This window comes from Camelus ferus, chromosome 7 (genome assembly GCF_009834535.1).
Source record: "Camelus ferus isolate YT-003-E chromosome 7, BCGSAC_Cfer_1.0, whole genome shotgun sequence".
In the NCBI taxonomy this organism is placed as follows: Eukaryota; Metazoa; Chordata; class Mammalia; order Artiodactyla; family Camelidae; genus Camelus; species Camelus ferus.
Window position 1 is genome coordinate 30,161,210 of NC_045702.1, and position 17,245 is coordinate 30,178,454.

Consider the following 17,245-nt stretch of genomic DNA (forward strand, 5'->3'; position numbering starts at 1 on the left):
TAGAATAGAAAAAAACAAAACAGACAGAAACCCTGCCTTCATGGAGTTTACATTCTAGTCCTTGAGATCAAGGTCACACGCCCTACAGTAAAATGGACATTATGATAACCCTTTTTTGTAGAGAAACTGTTGCAACAGTATTCAGAGAACCGTTTTTAGGTAAATTATATATCAAGTCACATGGTGATTCAACGTCTTTTCCCCAGGTATAGGGAGGGTCCACGCTGACCCCAAAGCAAGTGAGAAATGTAAAACACAAGTCAGTTACTCAAACACTTGATAAGTGCAGACACTGAGGGTATGGAAATAAAGAGGAAAGCTCTATCCTCCAGCTGTTTATAGTGTGGTGGAAGACACAGATGAGTGATAGTAACAATTACACTCATGTGGGCAAGCACACATACACAGAGCCCCATGAGAACAGAGAGGCATCCAGCCTAGCCAGAGTGAAAGGGGTAGAGCCTGGGGCAGCAGGACAGGTGTTCTGAAAAAGGTTAGGCCTCAAGTGAGTCTGGGGGAATGTGCAGGCATGGTTAGGTAAAACAGGGAATAGGAGGGTGTACCAGACAAAGGAGTTAGTGTGAGCAAAGACAAAGAACAGTGTATAAACTAGAAAATGCAGGTAACTTGTGAAAGTGTATGATTTGGGTTAGATAACGAGTAGAAGTGGCTGGATCTAATAAACAAAGGCTTAATGATCAGTTTTACATTTTAGAAAGACTATCTTCCATCATCATGGAAGATGGCTTTGAATAAAAAGAATGGAAGTGGGGAGATCAAATTTGAGGTCACTACCACAATTCAAAGGATAAATAAAAAAAATCCGAGGTAGAGTAGTTGTAATTGTGAGTATCTGAGATATATTGATGACACAGAGTTGATAGAAAATGATACCTGGTAGATTATATTGGGGGGCAATGGCTAAAGGTTGAAAATTGGCACTGACATCAAAATTTTTTTCCTTATTTTCATAGCATCATACTCCTAGAACTATATAAATATGCCATTTTATCCCTTAGCCAGGAGTCTCCTCTACTTGAAAGATCAGGGGGATCTTTAATTAGAACTTATTTTTCTGCATATAAAGTAAACATCTACCCTTTTAATACCCCCTGTAGTATAAGCTTTACCATATATGGTCAACTCTTTCTTTATCTAATTCATCTGTCTCTGGGCCATCATGCAGCAGAAGCTCTGTATGAACAGGGTAGATCCTATATATATACACACACACACACACACACACACACACACATATATACTCTCACATTAAATGTTTTAATGTTTGACTCATGCAAATAAATCTAAATATGGAAGTCAAATTTTGTTATAAAATTTTGTTGATATATATTGATTCAATGAGGGTTTAAGAAATAGGCACTGTATAATTTCTAGGTAACAAAAACAAAGCCCTAGTGGGTGATCTGGTAACATGAACAGAAACATAAACACTCAAACAGAGCTAAAGAACATGAAGATACCCCCCAAAAACCTTAATTTGTTTCATTTTAATTACACTTTATAGTGTAAGCTGAGCAGACAGAACCCTGAGGTTGTTCATCATCATCAGTGCATGCATTATTTTTAAATTACCTGGATTTTAACATCCTATGGTTGGAATCACATGTTTCCTACCTGACAGTATTACTTTCTGTTTCTCCTTCGTAAGAGGCTTACATAAAGCAGGTCAAAGCTACCACATCCCAAGGATGCCCCTTACCACAGCGTGGTTCTTCACGTAGCAGGGCTTGCACACGGGCTTGTCATTGACCATCACGTATATTTCCCCAGCTAGGATGTTGTCACAATCAAAGCAGCAGAAGTGTTTCAGATGCCAGTTTTGGTTTTCTGCCTGGGTATACTCATTGCTGAATATCAGCTGGAAAGAGGATAAAAATAAGATGAATCAGGTTTTTTCCTTTTTGCTACAAATGACCAAGCCAGGTTTTTTAGATCAATAAGGAATTTAGATCCACAAGGAGAATCAGCCTACTTTCTTGGGTCTGAAGTCTGAAAATAACCTGAAGTTCGAACTGAAGTTATTAGTTCAAATCAATCTTTTGCTTCTGGACTGTCTTTCATTGGTCAGCACAATTAACATGGATACTCAGAATGACTGAAATTAAAAGGTTTTTTAATTCAGCTTCTTTGGATGTAAGTAAGCAACTGATGCTTGGTTAACTCATGTTGCCATCTCTCTATGGGTGGCCTGGGTAGCATGGTGAGACCATATAAGGGTACAAAAAGGAGTCTGCCTGCAGGCGGCCCCAGAAAACATACCTCATCACAGCCAGCACACCGGGGTTTCTCACTGTCACAGTAATGTCTGCCACAGTACAGCTTGCCATTCTTCCAGAAATAAATCATGTCAACCAGGAGTTCATGGCAGGTACTGCAGACGAAACAAGCTGGGTGCCACAGTTTATCATAGCCGGCCCTTTCAGCATAGATGGCCGGGTCTCCTTCCTTCATACTCAGTTTGCAGCAGTAGCAGAACTGAAAGGGAAACCAGCCAAAACAATCTAGTCACCCTAAGGCTGGCATTTCTCATCAACAGTTTTAGTAGGAATTCAAAGAAACCACTTAAACAAACAAACAAACAAACTCTACTGAAGTTAGTAATTTGTTCTTATAGGCAATACGGTGTTAGTATTTCTGTGAAAGGGAATCTCTTGGCTTTCTCCAGGCTCTCCAAAACTAATTCTTGTACCTAATGTGTAACAGAGCATTGTTTACTGAATTAAAGCTGCTTATGGAAAAAGGCTAATAGTAATTTTCACCTCAATTTTAAGTAGTTCTCGCAAAAATGATTATCTTAGAACTGATCAGTACTTTTTTTTTTTTTAACAGGACTAAACCTTGGTGGTTGATATGCTAACTGGATCTATGAGAAATACATTACAGTAAGTTTAGTTCTTTTTGTTGTTGTTGTTCATCTGTGTCACAATTTTCTTCTACTTTCAAGGCATAAAAAAAGATTTAATTTCCCTCTCTAGGAGAGATTTTAAAAAATATGATTGACCTTTTATCCACATAAATTTAAGTTTGAATTTTAGGCACATTCTCACAAGCAAAACTGAATTAACCTAAGTATATATTATTCTTATTTATGGGAATGGATCAAAAATTAACACCAAAATTACATTTAGAAACAGATTCTAGATTGTATGTTGTATTGCAGCATGACACCAATGCTAACTACTATATATACATAAAACTCAATTATCTTTGACAACAGATAATGAGAAAACTTGGCTTTAGACTAAGGTTTCAAACATGATGATTCTCTAAAATAAGCCTAAACTGAATTATAATTCATTTTCTTCATCTACTCCCTTTTGGAAACAGAGGGATACACCCCCTCCCGAAATTTGAATGGAATGACCCCATAATATACACCAATTGGACCAATATCATGACCACTTCACTTACATACTGAGTTCTTTTTTGTTCGGTCGATTTGTCCTCCATGGCCCCTGCCGCTGTCATGGTGCTTCTATCCCCGCCAGGAAGGTGCATTCTATTGGAGCCCTGAGCATTCATCTCACGGGGAAGTTTAACATCTCCTACTCCCAGAGCCTCACTCTTATATTTCTTCACAAACTGCTCCATCTCCTTCACCTCTCTGGGAGACAATTCATGGCACTTTGAAGGGTCCTGGTCGTGTGCAGGGAGCTGCTTTGCCAGCTGCTTCTTCCGGTACTGAGCACCCTCTGAGCCTGCCACTGGCTGCTTCTCCTTGGGCAGCATCTGCATGTACTGCCTGGCCTGGACCACAGGGAGACTAGTGTTAACTGGGAGATGCCTTGGCCATCAGATAAACAATATTTTATAACACTCATCAGAATCAAATAACTTAAGAAGCCTGTTTTATCCATTAATAACAGCTGATCTTCGTAATATAAATATCTTGGGATGTTGACACATTAAGTGGTACTAAATAGGCTTAGGTCAGTAAAAATGAACACATTTTTCTTCATGAAATTAAAGCTTTTTTTTTTCAATTTGCAAAAAGACTTGGGTTACTAATGTTTACTTGTTCTAAGTATACAATGGCAAGAGAACACAATTTTTTAGGCAGCATGTTTAGAATGGCCTAAGGATCATTAGTATTTTCATCATTATAAGAAAATGATATCATCACAAGATTCACTTCAATGATTTAACTTTCTTAGAAGATTTCCAAATGTTTCATCTAGTTGTTTAATAATAGTGGAAGGAACTTGACACAAAATTGCATTGTTTTTGCCTTACATAGTAAAAGAACTTTAATGTTGAATATTTTTGAGTTCTAAAAAGATGACAAATTCTATTCTTTAGATATTCTTTATCATCTTAAGAGAAAACTTTAGACTAAGATAGAAGTTACTAGATTTATATAAAACATCTGTTTTTCATCTAATTAAAAATGTCAGGCCATTTCTTCCAAAAGGTTAACAGATATAGGTAGTCAGAAAAATTCTATGAGGTATCTAATCTTACTTTCAAAAGGCTAATAGGAGTTAGAAGTCAGAGTAATGGGAACCCCAGAAAAATATCAGATCTGAGGTCAGTTAGGTCACTGAAGGGAATAGCCCTAAATAAGTAGCCCAGGAACTTTAATTAAGGGACTTCCCTCCCCCTTATTATTTACCAATGCCTGATTCTGGACAGGAGGAGCCCATTCATAGGTAACTGTATTGATGGAGACATTCTTCTTGGCAGCAACTGGATTGGTCAGTATCATAACATTGCGTTTATACATGGGAATTCCATCTGACTTTAGCTTTGCAATCAGGGTGGTATACTTGGTGTCTTCAAAAAGTTTCCCCACTTTTCGATCCTCTTCGTTGCTCAAGAGGACGTCATGCTCTTCTTGGCCACACTTGCAGTTACGACATATTTTTCTATAATTTCGGAGATAAGTAGGCAATGATTAATTATATGATTAATTATACCTAATCAATCATACATACACAGTTCATAATATACTTTTACACATATTCTATATAATGGTATGCAAAGGCAAGTATTGCGGGGAGGTGTGGGGGGCGAGGGAATTACAAGTAGCTATCCATAAACTTAAGCAAGGAAACATAGTGTACCTTAGTTTTATAAGACTTTGAAAAAGTTGGGTTTTGATTTAAAAGTGCATGCTCAAGGGGGCATGCCTGAGGGTAACCTGACCTGGTAGTCTTCATTTGCTCAACCAGATAAATAAAACAAAATCACCAAAAAACTATCACAGCAAGTGTTTCTATTTTACTGTATGATAACAGTTCATAGCCATTACTCACCGTTTTTTTTTTTTTTTTTTTTTGGTTTCTTTTAAGTGAGATAAGGAGGTTGATACAACTTCTCTGATCAAGGATGGTAATCCTAGATTGAGGTTTAGCTTTTCTCCTTTCCTTTCCTGTCTCCTTTCCAATTTTCTTTCCTCTCCTTTCTCATTTCCCATTTCCTTTCTTCTTTCTCTCCCTTTCCTTTCTCCTTTTATTTCTTCAAATATTTAGTGATTACCTATCACATGCTCCCTTATACATAAGACGACAGATAAATGAACGTCTCTGGCCTTCTTATAGTTGAGGGACACCATCCCCTTTCTCCAATTTGATCTGGCATGTAATCTTTCATTCCTGCAAAATATATGAGTGTCCATGTGCCAAGCAATGTACTTGATACTAGGACATAATGGTGAAAAAAATTAGGCCCAGTTTCTGACATTCTAGAACTTACCACCTGCTGGGGAGACAGACATTAAACAAATAAAAACACAAGCATATATACACACACATGTATAACTGCATTTGTGATAAGAAAGTATCTCAAAGGATACTTTGCCAGGATATAATTTTAACTTGGAACTGGTGAAGAAAGGACTCCTTAAGAACATTACTCCATAAGAAAATGACATTTAGGTTGAATCTGAAAGATGTGTACAACAGGTGTGAATTGTGTTTGTGTATTTGAGAAGGGGTAAAGAAAGGAGAAGAAAAGCTTCCAAACATCCTGGGTAGAAAGAGTGTCTGTGGGGGTCCTGAATTAGGAAAGAGATTGTGCCCTTAGGTCCCATGATCGGAGAAGTCTGTACAACTGCAGTGAGGTAAGTCAGGGGGTGGTGACAAGGCTGGAGAGGCAGGCAAGCATGAGACCATGCAAGGGTATGTAGGGCACATTAAGAAATTTGGCTTAGGTATAAGAGGAATCAGGAGGCACTGAAGGCTTTTCAGTAATGGAATAACATGATTAGACCTATCGTTTTCAAAAATTGCAATACGTGCCATGTGGAGAATGGATTAGAGGTAGATGGAAGTAGAGAGACCAATTAACATGTCAATGGTGCATCCAGTTTGCAATGGCAAAGTTTTAAGTAACAGGGATTCTACTGCTACTTCAAGAGTCGAATTTACATCTTGGATGGTTACTGTTTTGTCCTAGGTAAGATATGTAATAGCTTGGACTAGACTATTTGACAGTGGAGATAAAAAGAAAGGAACAGATTTAAGATATCCCTGAATGTGAAACTGACTAAACTTTGTGGATGTAGTGATGGTGAAGGGAAGACCCAGTCTGCTAAAAAATGAACCCAGGTTTCAGGGATGAGTATGTTGGTAGAGGGAATGTGATTTATTAGAGTGCAAATGCAAAAGAGGAACAGATTTAAGGTATGGGGGGAAAATGTTGGTGAAAGGTATCCAAAACTGAACTACTGTTAAGTTTGAAATACCTATGAGACAGCGTAAAGATATCAAGTAGATTACAGGATATACAGATCTAGTGTTAAAAACTGTAGCCTGGTAAAAAGGATAAATTCGAAAGTCAGGGAATGACATATATACTTATATAAGTTAGATGGAGGAATCTGAGAGTTTTTAAAATATTCTAATATCCTTACACTGTTCAGGAAGATATTGAAAATATAGACTAACATTAGACGTTGTTAAGCATCTATTTTAAAATATCTAGATAACTAAAGAAAGAAATATAATTTCTAAAGTAATAGAAAAAGGAATGAAAATATAGAAACGTAGTTAGTCAAACAGAAGGCAATGAAAGAGGAGGAAAAAGAAACCTAGGAAATCAGGACATGTAGAAAGCACAAATTAGACAGTTGGTATTACCCAAACATATCAACAGTCACAATAAATTGACTCAATCCTCCTGTTAAAAGATAAAGGCTTTCAGAAAGGTAATACAACAAAGTTAAACTATATGCTATTTGTAAGAAATGCTTACATTTTAAGCACATAGAAAGGATGAAAGTGTAAGGATGCAAAAAGATAAACCAGGCAAACCAGTAAGGTATTAAGTTAAATACCTATGTTACTATCACACATTTAATGCTTTTTCCCTTAATGTCTATTAAAGAGAGTCATTATATAGTAACAAACATCTAAAAACACCTCTATGATTTAACAATTCTGAACTTAGTACAGTCAAATAACCTAACTTCAACATATATAAGCAAAAGTAACAGAACTATAAGAAATAAATGGACAAACCCATCATTATAGTGAGACCAAAAAATTAGAATAAGGATTTGAATAATACAATTGTCAAGCTTGACCTAACAGACACATAAAAATATCATATCCAGTGACTGAACATACATTCTTTTTGTGAGTATTTGAAACACTCTGGGAAACCGAACACCTTCTATGCCACAGAGCAAGACTCAGGAAATGCCCAAGGGCTGATCATCAACCACATTATCAGAACAGAATGCAATTATGTTAGAAATCACCAGCTAAAAAGTAACTATAAAGAACTTAAAAAAGAAAAGACTCCTAAAAAATTCAATGTTGAAAGAAAAAAATTGCAACAGAAATTAAAACAAAAAGCATTTTAGAGAAAAAGAAAACAAAATTATTACTTCCTGAAAACCTGTAGAACACAACTAACAAGATGCTGAGGAGGGAATTTACAGTTAAAGTATGCTCAAATTAGAAGGAATAAAGATTTTTAATAAGCTAAGTGTTTAACTCAGAAAGCTAGGAAAAATTCAGACTAAGTATAAAGTAAAAAGAAGAAAAATAAAGATAATAGCAGAAACTGATAAAGTAAAGGTTTGCTTCTCATCAGATCCACAAAAAGCATTCAATGAATTTCAACATCTATTCTGTTTTCATTATTAAAGTAATTTTAGCTGTAGAAGGAAATTAGGATTTTAGGGAAGGGTTTCCTGGGGAAAAAAATCCCACAAGTACTCAGCATCCATCATACGTAGTACATTCATTTTAGGATCTGAAGCCAGAAAGCAACTTTGCCATCACCACTTCATTCATTTTGTCTTGTGGGTACTAGGCAGAGCAGTAAGATCAAAGAAATAGAAGTTGTAAGGATTCATCAGAAAGGAAGAAACTAAACTGCTGTTAATCACAAATGCTATGACTGATCATTTAAAAATGTATTAGCATCAATATGAGTTTATTAAGTTTTCTGGATTTAAAATTAATATAAATCACTGGATTTCTCTACATACAAAATTAGGAAAAACTCTTAAATAAATCTCTTTGTCAAATAACAAATTATTAAGTAATTATAGTTTTTTTGTGTCCTGTTTTCTTAAGGCAAGGTATGCAAACTGAAAACATTAGATCTGACTTGTACAGTCCCTGAAAGAGTTAGAGAAAGAGACAGACAATCAGAGACAGGAGGCGTGGGGAGGCAAACGACTTTCCTTGCGCACACACTGGTCAGAATTCTTTATTTGGTAAGAATTCACTGAATAGTTTGCATGTTCTAGTTCAACTATAAAAGACATCTGGTTATCTCATACTTCCAGCTAGTGGAAAGGAGCGTACTATCCTACTACAGTATGTTCTTCATTCTTGTTCTTCAGTTAACAAAAACAATGTGATTATTCATAAAACGATCACATTGCTTTTGCATCAAGTTTAAAATCACATCTTCCTGAGGGGAAAGAAGTGGTGTGGGAACTTAGTTCTTAAAATAGATAAACAGATACTTATATGGCTGTAAACTATGGTATGCATCCTAATAATTAGGAAAGTGATTGACTAAAAAAGGAAGTAATAATGTTACAAGGGTGTGATGAATACTCAACTTCCTTTGGAAATTATTATCCAATTCTAGAGCAGTACAACATGCACACCATGAAATGAGGGGAGTGAGACTCTAGAATTTGAAAGACAAATAGTAAAAGATTAAGTGGATTAAAGCCTGCTGGTTTTCTAAAGCATGAACTATGACAAGCTATAGCATGGTTAAATATAGTTAGAAAATGTTATATATTAAAAGGTATATTAACCAATGACATAAGAGCCATCTCTATACCTTTTCTTATTATTTGTCTTGGCTATTCTTAGAAGATTTACATTCTGAAAAAATCTACATTCTCCATCTCTTCACCCACCCTGCATACCTTTATTAAGCAAGTAAAACCAACAGCAGCAGTGATGAGGGAAATAGAAGTAACTAAAGAAGTCAGATGATGCCTGATTATCAGTTTTCTAATTGGAGAAAACCTATGATTGATTCATGACAGTCTTTAAAATCACAAATATATTATAAGCCTCATCTGCATCCTCACTTCAACACGGTGACCTGCAATAAGAGAGTACTTGGCAGGAATGTGACTCAAGAAGGGTAGGGTGGTTCTTTTAGTTAGAGTTGTCATCACTGAAGCAGCTGGAATGACCACATCCCTTCCAGACCCCTAACACTAGTGGTGCATTTCTACAATAAAAAGGGACAGCTGCAAACCACTAGGCAAGAAAGAAACCTATAAAATCAAGAGCTATCCACTGTGTCAATCTGTCCTATTTACTACTTATCTAGGTTTTTAAAAAAATGTTTAAAATCCTCTTTTGGGGGTTTTTGTCTGCAGTGTTTTGTATTTGAATCTCCCATATTTATACCAACATTTTTTATTTTTAGAAATATCTTTTAAGAATTTTTAAATTTATTAAAAGGGAAATTTTGTTGAAGAATTGGGAAGAAAGGGATACCATTATCTTGGTATCTGAGAGAAGGCATGAGAATGAATGGAACATTTACCACATACTTAATTTCACCCTAAAATAACCCAGATTCCATCATTCTTAAGAAAACAAGGAACTTTTAAAAACTGGTTTTATACCAACCTGAAACGAAAATAAAAACAGGGCATAGGGGAGCACAGTGACCCAAGTGCTAGGGGCTGTGTTGTAATGTTTGTACAGTATCTTTCCTCAGATGATTCACACATAACTTTTGATAATATGTGGAGACTTAATAGTTTATTTTTATTAAATATATTTGAGCTATACCAATTTGATAGCAGTTTTAGAGGAAATCAGTTCCCATACTTAGCACAGTTGTCATATCCCTAAATCTTCTAAACTGCCCTAGAGCAATTCTCTCCAAACTCTCCGTGGGATGTTAATAAAAGCTGTATTGGGTAAAAAAAGACAGGGTGGAGGGGTTCTGAATTAAGTTAGTTTAAAATAGTCTTTTAATGACTTTTTAAAAAAGATTCAAGGGTAGGCTGGTGGTCTGGGAAGTTCCAAGATGTGGGGAAAGCAGGATTATTTGTACTAAAAGCTCTTTGTACAAAAAAGTTTAACGCTGCTAACACATACACATGCAAAGATTAATATGCATGACAAATCAGAACTGTATACTCAAAATTTTACATTACAATTCAGAGTTCTTGAGTTAAGTCTAAGAGAGTGCCAAAATTTACCAAAAGCACTGCCTCAGAAAAGAAGACAGATTTAGTTTCAAGCTGAAAGCAGTCAAGAAACTACCCCTCATCCCCTCTAAAGAGAAATTATTTTTACATCACTATTTGTAAAAATTATTAATTTTCCAAGGCAAGTAATAGCAACTGGAGTGCTCTGACATGCCGCCAGCATTCACAGTGATTTAAAGGAATGGTCATGGCACTGCTACAAACCAATAGCTTAAAAGGGTTGGAAACTGCCCTTTTACAATAGGGATATACATATATGGACTTAAGCATGGGCCTCTGTTATAGAATGCAACACAAGCGTTAATCCATTTATGGTGGGGAATTTTCAGTTTTCAGCTAGCTCTAAACTAATCAGAAATTCTCTGGACAGATGTATGCTATATTCAGGTAACATATTTCTTGTAAAAAGCAACTGTTTTATTGGAAGGATTTATCACAGATAAGACAAAAGAGTAATTCTACTACTTATATGATAAATGTTCTATGGTTCCAGTTTTATTTCCAATATGAATAATTGTCTGTAAACTCCTTGATACCTTGGGTTTGTGTCTTGCATTTTATAATATTTGTTATCTATAAATATTACTTTATAGTGTGCCCAGAAGATAGTAGTTCTTCTATGGTATCAGGCATCCTTGACCTTTTATTCTCTTCTAGTCTTGCAATCACTGGTGCTTTAAAGAAAAGGAGAGCTCACAGTTAAAATATCATTATCCACAAAGATGTCTATGCCACAAAAGTGCCATAAAAGTGCCACACTGTAGGGTAGACAGCCTGGTGCAGGTCACAGTTCACTGGGCAGGAGAGTGTAAACATGGGTTCTAGTTTCTGTTCTGTCCTGTAGAAAGGTGATAAGCAAGGTTTTAGCAAGCTTTGGGTCCAAATTCCAGCTCTGCCGTCTATAAGCCATGCCTTAGTAAGTTATTTCACTTTCCTAAGTCTTTGACGTCTCATATATAAAATAGGAATACTACCACTTACCTCAAAAGGTATTTTGAGGATTAGGTGCAATCAGGTAGATAAAGTGCTGTGGGAAGCAGAATTTTAAGGTGGTCCTTATGACCTTCACTCCTGATGTTATTTCTATTACGTTTCTTTATGTGGAAAAAGGGAGATTATTAACGTGTGCCCAATCTAATCACAAGAGCCCTTAAAAAACAGTAAGTTTTATCTGGTTGGGAGCATAAGAGGAATTCGGAGATATGTGAAGTGCAGAAAGGATTCTAAACACTGTTGCTGACTTAGAAGATAGAGGTTACCGTGTGCTAAGGAAAGTGAGTGGCTTCTAGAAGCTGAGAGCAGCACCTGGCTGACAGCCAGCAAGGAAACAGGGACCTCAGGCCTACAACCACAAGGAAATGAATTCTACCAACATAAGTGAGCCTGGAAGCAGGCTCCTCCCCATGAGTGTCCAGATTAGAGCTCCACCTGGTCAAACTCTAATTTCAGTCTTTTGGGACCTGAAAAAGAGAATCCAGCTAAGCCTGGCCACCTAAAGCACAAATGGATGTTGAGATAATTAAAGGTGTTGTTTTAACCCGCTATATTTGTAGTAATTTGTTATGTGGCAACAGCAAACTAGCACAAATGTTTATTGGTGTATGACACATAGGAGATGTTCATAAATTATATTTCTTATTAATAAATAATACGCTCAAAGTCATTTTTTAACTTCCTCAGGTCTTAGTCCCTTGATCTGTAAAATGAGGTTTGGCTAGCTAATTTATGAGTTCCACTCTAAACTTCCGTATGTCTAAGAGTTCACCTTCAGCTTTTTACAATTGCTGAGACACACCTTGAACAGGCAGTCGTGCCTGTTGGATCTCTTCCACTCTCTAGACCCATTGTGCACCCTTCTGCACAGTACCCTGTGCTGTGTCCTAGGAGACTGACCCCTGAGGACTGCAGCAGTGCTCTACGTAATTCCCAGCAATGGAAGGCACCAGCAAGAGGTCCAGGTGATGAAGAAAATGAGGTCTGAGTATTTCCTGGCTCCTTACAAGTGTATGAGGTGTTAAGGGGAATCACTTTACCTGGGGTGTATGGAAGCAGGGAAAGTGAGTGCTATGGACTGAATTGTGTCCCTTCCCAAATTCATATGTTGAAGCTCTAACCCTCAATGTGACTGTATTTGGAGACAGAGCTTTTAGGAGCTAAAGCTAAATGAGATCATAAGGATGGGGTCCTATCTGATAGGACTAGTGGCCATATAAGAAGAGGAAGAGAGAGATCTCTCTCTCCATGTGCACACACAGTGAAAAGACATGTGAAGACACTAGAAGGGGGCCATCTGCAAACCAGGAAGCAGGTCATCACCAGAAGCCAACCATGCTGATGCTTAGATCCTGGACTTCTTGGACTTCTAGCCTCCAGAACTGTAAGACAATAAACTTCTGTTGTTTAAGCCACCCAGTCTATGGTATTTTGCCATGGAAGCCCAAGCTGACTGACACAGAGAGCAAAGGAGACTTCTCAGAGATAGTGCTTGAGCAGAGACTTGAAGAGAATGGGAAGGACTTTTTTTCAGGTGTGAGATGTAGGGTGAGATGTAGGGTCTTTCCAGGCAAAGGGAACATGAAACAAGGCACAGAAATTTCAGGAAACAGCATATGTCCAAGTAGTCAACGCACAGGGTACTTGAAATGGGAGGGGAGGCTGGAAGAGTAAGCAGAAGCCAGATGCTGAGGTTTAACATCAAGTCCAGAGGGAAAGCACTGAAGGTTCTTAAGCTATTGGGAAGTTTGCATAATAGTATCCATTTTCAAAAGACCATTCTTGGGGCTGCAAAGAAGGCCAGACTGGTAAAAGTGAAGAAGAATTAGGCTCTGATTTCCATAGTATGATCCATGAAGCCCTCAGGATCTCAGAAGTCCAGAGTCATCATGAAGATGGAAGAGGAGGGGTCCTGGGACCCCACATCCACTTCAATCAGCAGTTCTATGGCCCTGGACCAGACCTGGAAACTTAGTTACATTCAGGACAATCAGGCTTAGAATATTTTACTTCAAAGACTGTACTGAAAATGGCTCATATGGAGGTCAAAGGCCCCAAGCCTCAAGCCTTCCAGCTCTGGTGAAAAGGGCAGGGAATTATCAAAAATTCTGAGAAATGTGTCTGGACTCACGTCGGGAAGAACTACTAAGTAACATCATCTGGACAGACTGTATAAACCCAAGCTAGATTGGAGGCTGTGGCAAAACCCTAGGTTTTTATCGTTCTTAATAGAGTCTCAGATCATACCCAGGTAAACAGATGAGACTCTGTAGAAAAATTAAAATAAATAAGTAGTTTTCATACCATAGAGATCTGCTCTTATCTAACATTTTTATCTGAAAGTATAAGATGATAGTTATCTGCAATATAAAGATAATACAGAGCAAAAAAAAAAAACTACTATAAACTAACCTTCAGTTTTAGACAAAAGATCACTTAGGAATGGGCTTTAAAAATCTCATTCGCAGTTTCTGGCTAATGTCGCAGTCAAACTAAAGAGTACATTTTAAGACTGTAAAGTAAGAACTGTGCCCAGCAGAGGGCAGTGCAGCTCTTCACAAAGCCCACTGAGTACAATAGAGAAAGTGGTGCTAACGTTAAGAGCTGAAATACGTATGTTCAAAAAATAAATAAATAAATAAAACTTTTAAAAAGAGCTGAAATATTCTAATCCATGAAAACTATCTTGTATCCAGTGACTTTCCCTTTCTAAAACATAACAGCCATATTGACAAATTGCTATATCCCTTGAAGAGTAGCACAAGGAAGTTATTAAAGTCTTGTAATTTTAAAATTCCCTGGAACATTTAGCTCCCTACAGATAAACAACTCTATCATCATTTGGGAAGGACTAAGGTTTCTGTTGCCTTCAGTATTTAAAACAACTTTCTTTGTTCCCTAAAACTTACTAAATAAATAAGACTTTAAAAGAGACTAATACCCCAAATTTTGTTTGCATTCTCCTTTAACTTACACTGTATACAACTCCAATAGCTGATGACATTTGTTATTCTAGAGCACTTCCTATGGAAGTATGCGATACGGAAGTGATTCCCAAGTGAGACTGATTCTAACGAGGCAGCTGCCATCCTAATAATGTATAGCTGATCATTTTTTTTCCTTCTAAAAAGAATGTGCTAATTCTAACTTTGAACAGACTTATAAACTAACATTATGGTTTGACAACCACTGATGAACAACATTTATGTTCTTCAAAAGAACATGCTTAAAATACTGATTTTAGGTTTATATGACATATGATATTACTTTTTTAAAAACATGCAAATAAGAGCTCTACAATATTCACATTTTTCATCCATTAACCTTCATCCTCCATATATAGGCACTTGATTCAAACCAAGACAATGGCCATGAGTTACTATTTCTTTTTTTTTAATGAAAGCTATTTAGCTTTGTCTTCTATTTATTTATTTGCGGGAGGGAGGTAATTACGTTTATTTATTTATTTTAATAAAGGTACTGGGGATTGAATCCAGGACCTCGTGCCACTGAGCTATACTCTAACCTCCGAGTTATTATTTCTTTAAATTCAAATGTTTCAAAGTTTTTCAGTAGTAAATTTACAGCTGAAAATTTGGAAAGACCTAGATTCAAGTCCGTGTCCTGACAACAAGGACACGAATGCTCAATTCATATTTATTATCACAAGTATACGGATGAGATTGCAAAGTTATCAATTTTTAAGAAAGGAATAAGAGATTAATAAACAGTCCTTCAGGATTACCACAAACTTATCTGCCACTCAGAAAAGAGACATTCAGTATTTTAGTCTCACAGTAAACCTGAAGGATGGCAAATAAACAATTCTAAATATAGATACTATGGCTCAATTAGCTAAAATAATGATATGAAGTCAGAATACCTTTATTTTTTTATTTATTTCTTAGAAAAGAATAGAAAAGATCCATCACTTAGCAACCATGCTGGATAACTTATAAGCTGATCTCTACTGCCTGAGGAAGCAGGGCCAAAAAGTAGAAATTACTAATGTGGTTGTAGTTTTCAAAACATTACCTCCAGAAGTGCAGTTCAAATCCCTCACATTTTTCTTTGCATTTTAAACAGGGGGCTCCAAATCCTTGCTCATGACCTAAGCCCATCTGTTAAAGAGAAAACAACATGGATCTATTATTACATTTTTTTAATCTAAAAAATTCAATAAATTACACCTTAAATTCCATTTACCACTCCTGTTGATATAACTTCCAAACAAATCTTTTATGAGTATCACATTTTTTCAGTCAATGATGACACCCAGGTATACTATATGGTGATTCCAAGTACATACACAGCACACTTTATATTTATATTTTTTTCACAAATAGAAAAGCATCAGAACACAACTATATAGAAAACTACAAATATTGCAAGTCACAAAAAGTCATGAATTTATCTCTTTGGCCACAATACCTTGTATACAATTGGCACAGGGAGCAGTCAGAGGAGGCAGAGCTTGAAAAGCAAGCGTGGCCCCAAATGACATATTTTTGGGCAAACAAGGAATATGCCAACGATTCCAGGAAATGTAATTTAAATATTATTTTATTTTTTGATAAATATAATAATAATAGCAACAACAAACATACTGAATGCCAGGAATAGAAATAAGCACTTATTGAAATCTTATAGAACCTCATAAAATGCTTATAAAGTAGGCAATATTATTCTCCATTTTAGAGATGACAAATGAAATTCAGAGAGGTTACAGAACTTGCTTAAAAGTAAAGTGTTAATAAGCGGTAGAGAAGAGATCTGACTCCAAGGCCTGTGCTCTTATGCCCAGGGTTTGGGGTGGAGAGGTTGTACTACTGCCCTTACTATAGAAAACCATTCTTTTCCTTTACCATATTAAACAATAATCCTTGGGAACTGCTCAGAATGACAATAAGAATAGGAAGGGGTGCAGATGAGGGAAGGACACAAGAAGGCAATGTAAGCTCTTTACCCAACTACTGATATTAGAGTAAAAAAGAATCAACTGGCTTTGTATCAGCATATCGCCAAATCACCGGTGACTCAGTTATTCTGTATTTTAATTATCACATCAGTGACTGCTGACAAATTTATTACTGCTTAGCTCCTGGAGTAAAGTTCAAGCCAGTCAAAAGTTTTTTGTTTTTGTTTTTGTTTTTGTTTTTTCTTTCAATGGCTCCCTTTTGTAACTTTACCAAGTTGTGTTGGTCACTATACAATCAAAACCACATTGTAACTTGTTCCCTGAAAGATCAGCCTGACCATGCCCTAAAGTTTAAATTAAGCCCTTCCTTTTTTTCTGAAGAAAATTACCACATACTCTAACCATAATTAAGGGCATATTCAAAACCAGCTGGTCCACCCAGCTCCTTAGGAGAACCGATAATATTTTTAAGTCAGACTGTTTCAAGCATACTTTCAAAAGGTGATAAAAACCTGTCCAGCATTAATTAAACTTTGTCACATTTGCCATGTCTTCATTATCAATTTTCAAAAGATTTAAATTCTCTAAATAGTATAACTTTAACATTAGATGCAATTTTTTATAAAAATCAAGTTATTTCTTAATCACTGATTATTATA

General features: G+C 36.4%; 2 protein-coding genes across 2 annotated transcripts in view; one reads left to right on the forward strand and one right to left on the reverse strand.

Moving 5' to 3' along the window:
- Window positions 1-3,190, forward strand: part of LOC116664744 — a 336,479-nt gene extending 333,289 nt beyond the window's left edge. The window contains exon 5 of the mRNA XM_032482946.1: window positions 2,851-3,190. The gene's annotated coding sequence lies outside the window, so the exon portion shown is untranslated. The remainder of the gene's footprint in view (window positions 1-2,850) is intronic.
- TES (testin LIM domain protein) overlaps window positions 1-17,245 on the reverse strand; it is a 45,648-nt gene that overhangs the window by 4,674 nt on the left and 23,729 nt on the right. The window contains exons 2-6 of the mRNA XM_032483643.1: window positions 15,704-15,789; window positions 4,634-4,886; window positions 3,433-3,768; window positions 2,281-2,496; window positions 1,721-1,879 (exon numbers count right to left, since the gene is read on the reverse strand). Of these exons, the coding sequence (XP_032339534.1) occupies window positions 1,721-1,879; window positions 2,281-2,496; window positions 3,433-3,768; window positions 4,634-4,886; window positions 15,704-15,789 (1,050 nt within the window). The remainder of the gene's footprint in view (window positions 1-1,720; window positions 1,880-2,280; window positions 2,497-3,432; window positions 3,769-4,633; window positions 4,887-15,703; window positions 15,790-17,245) is intronic.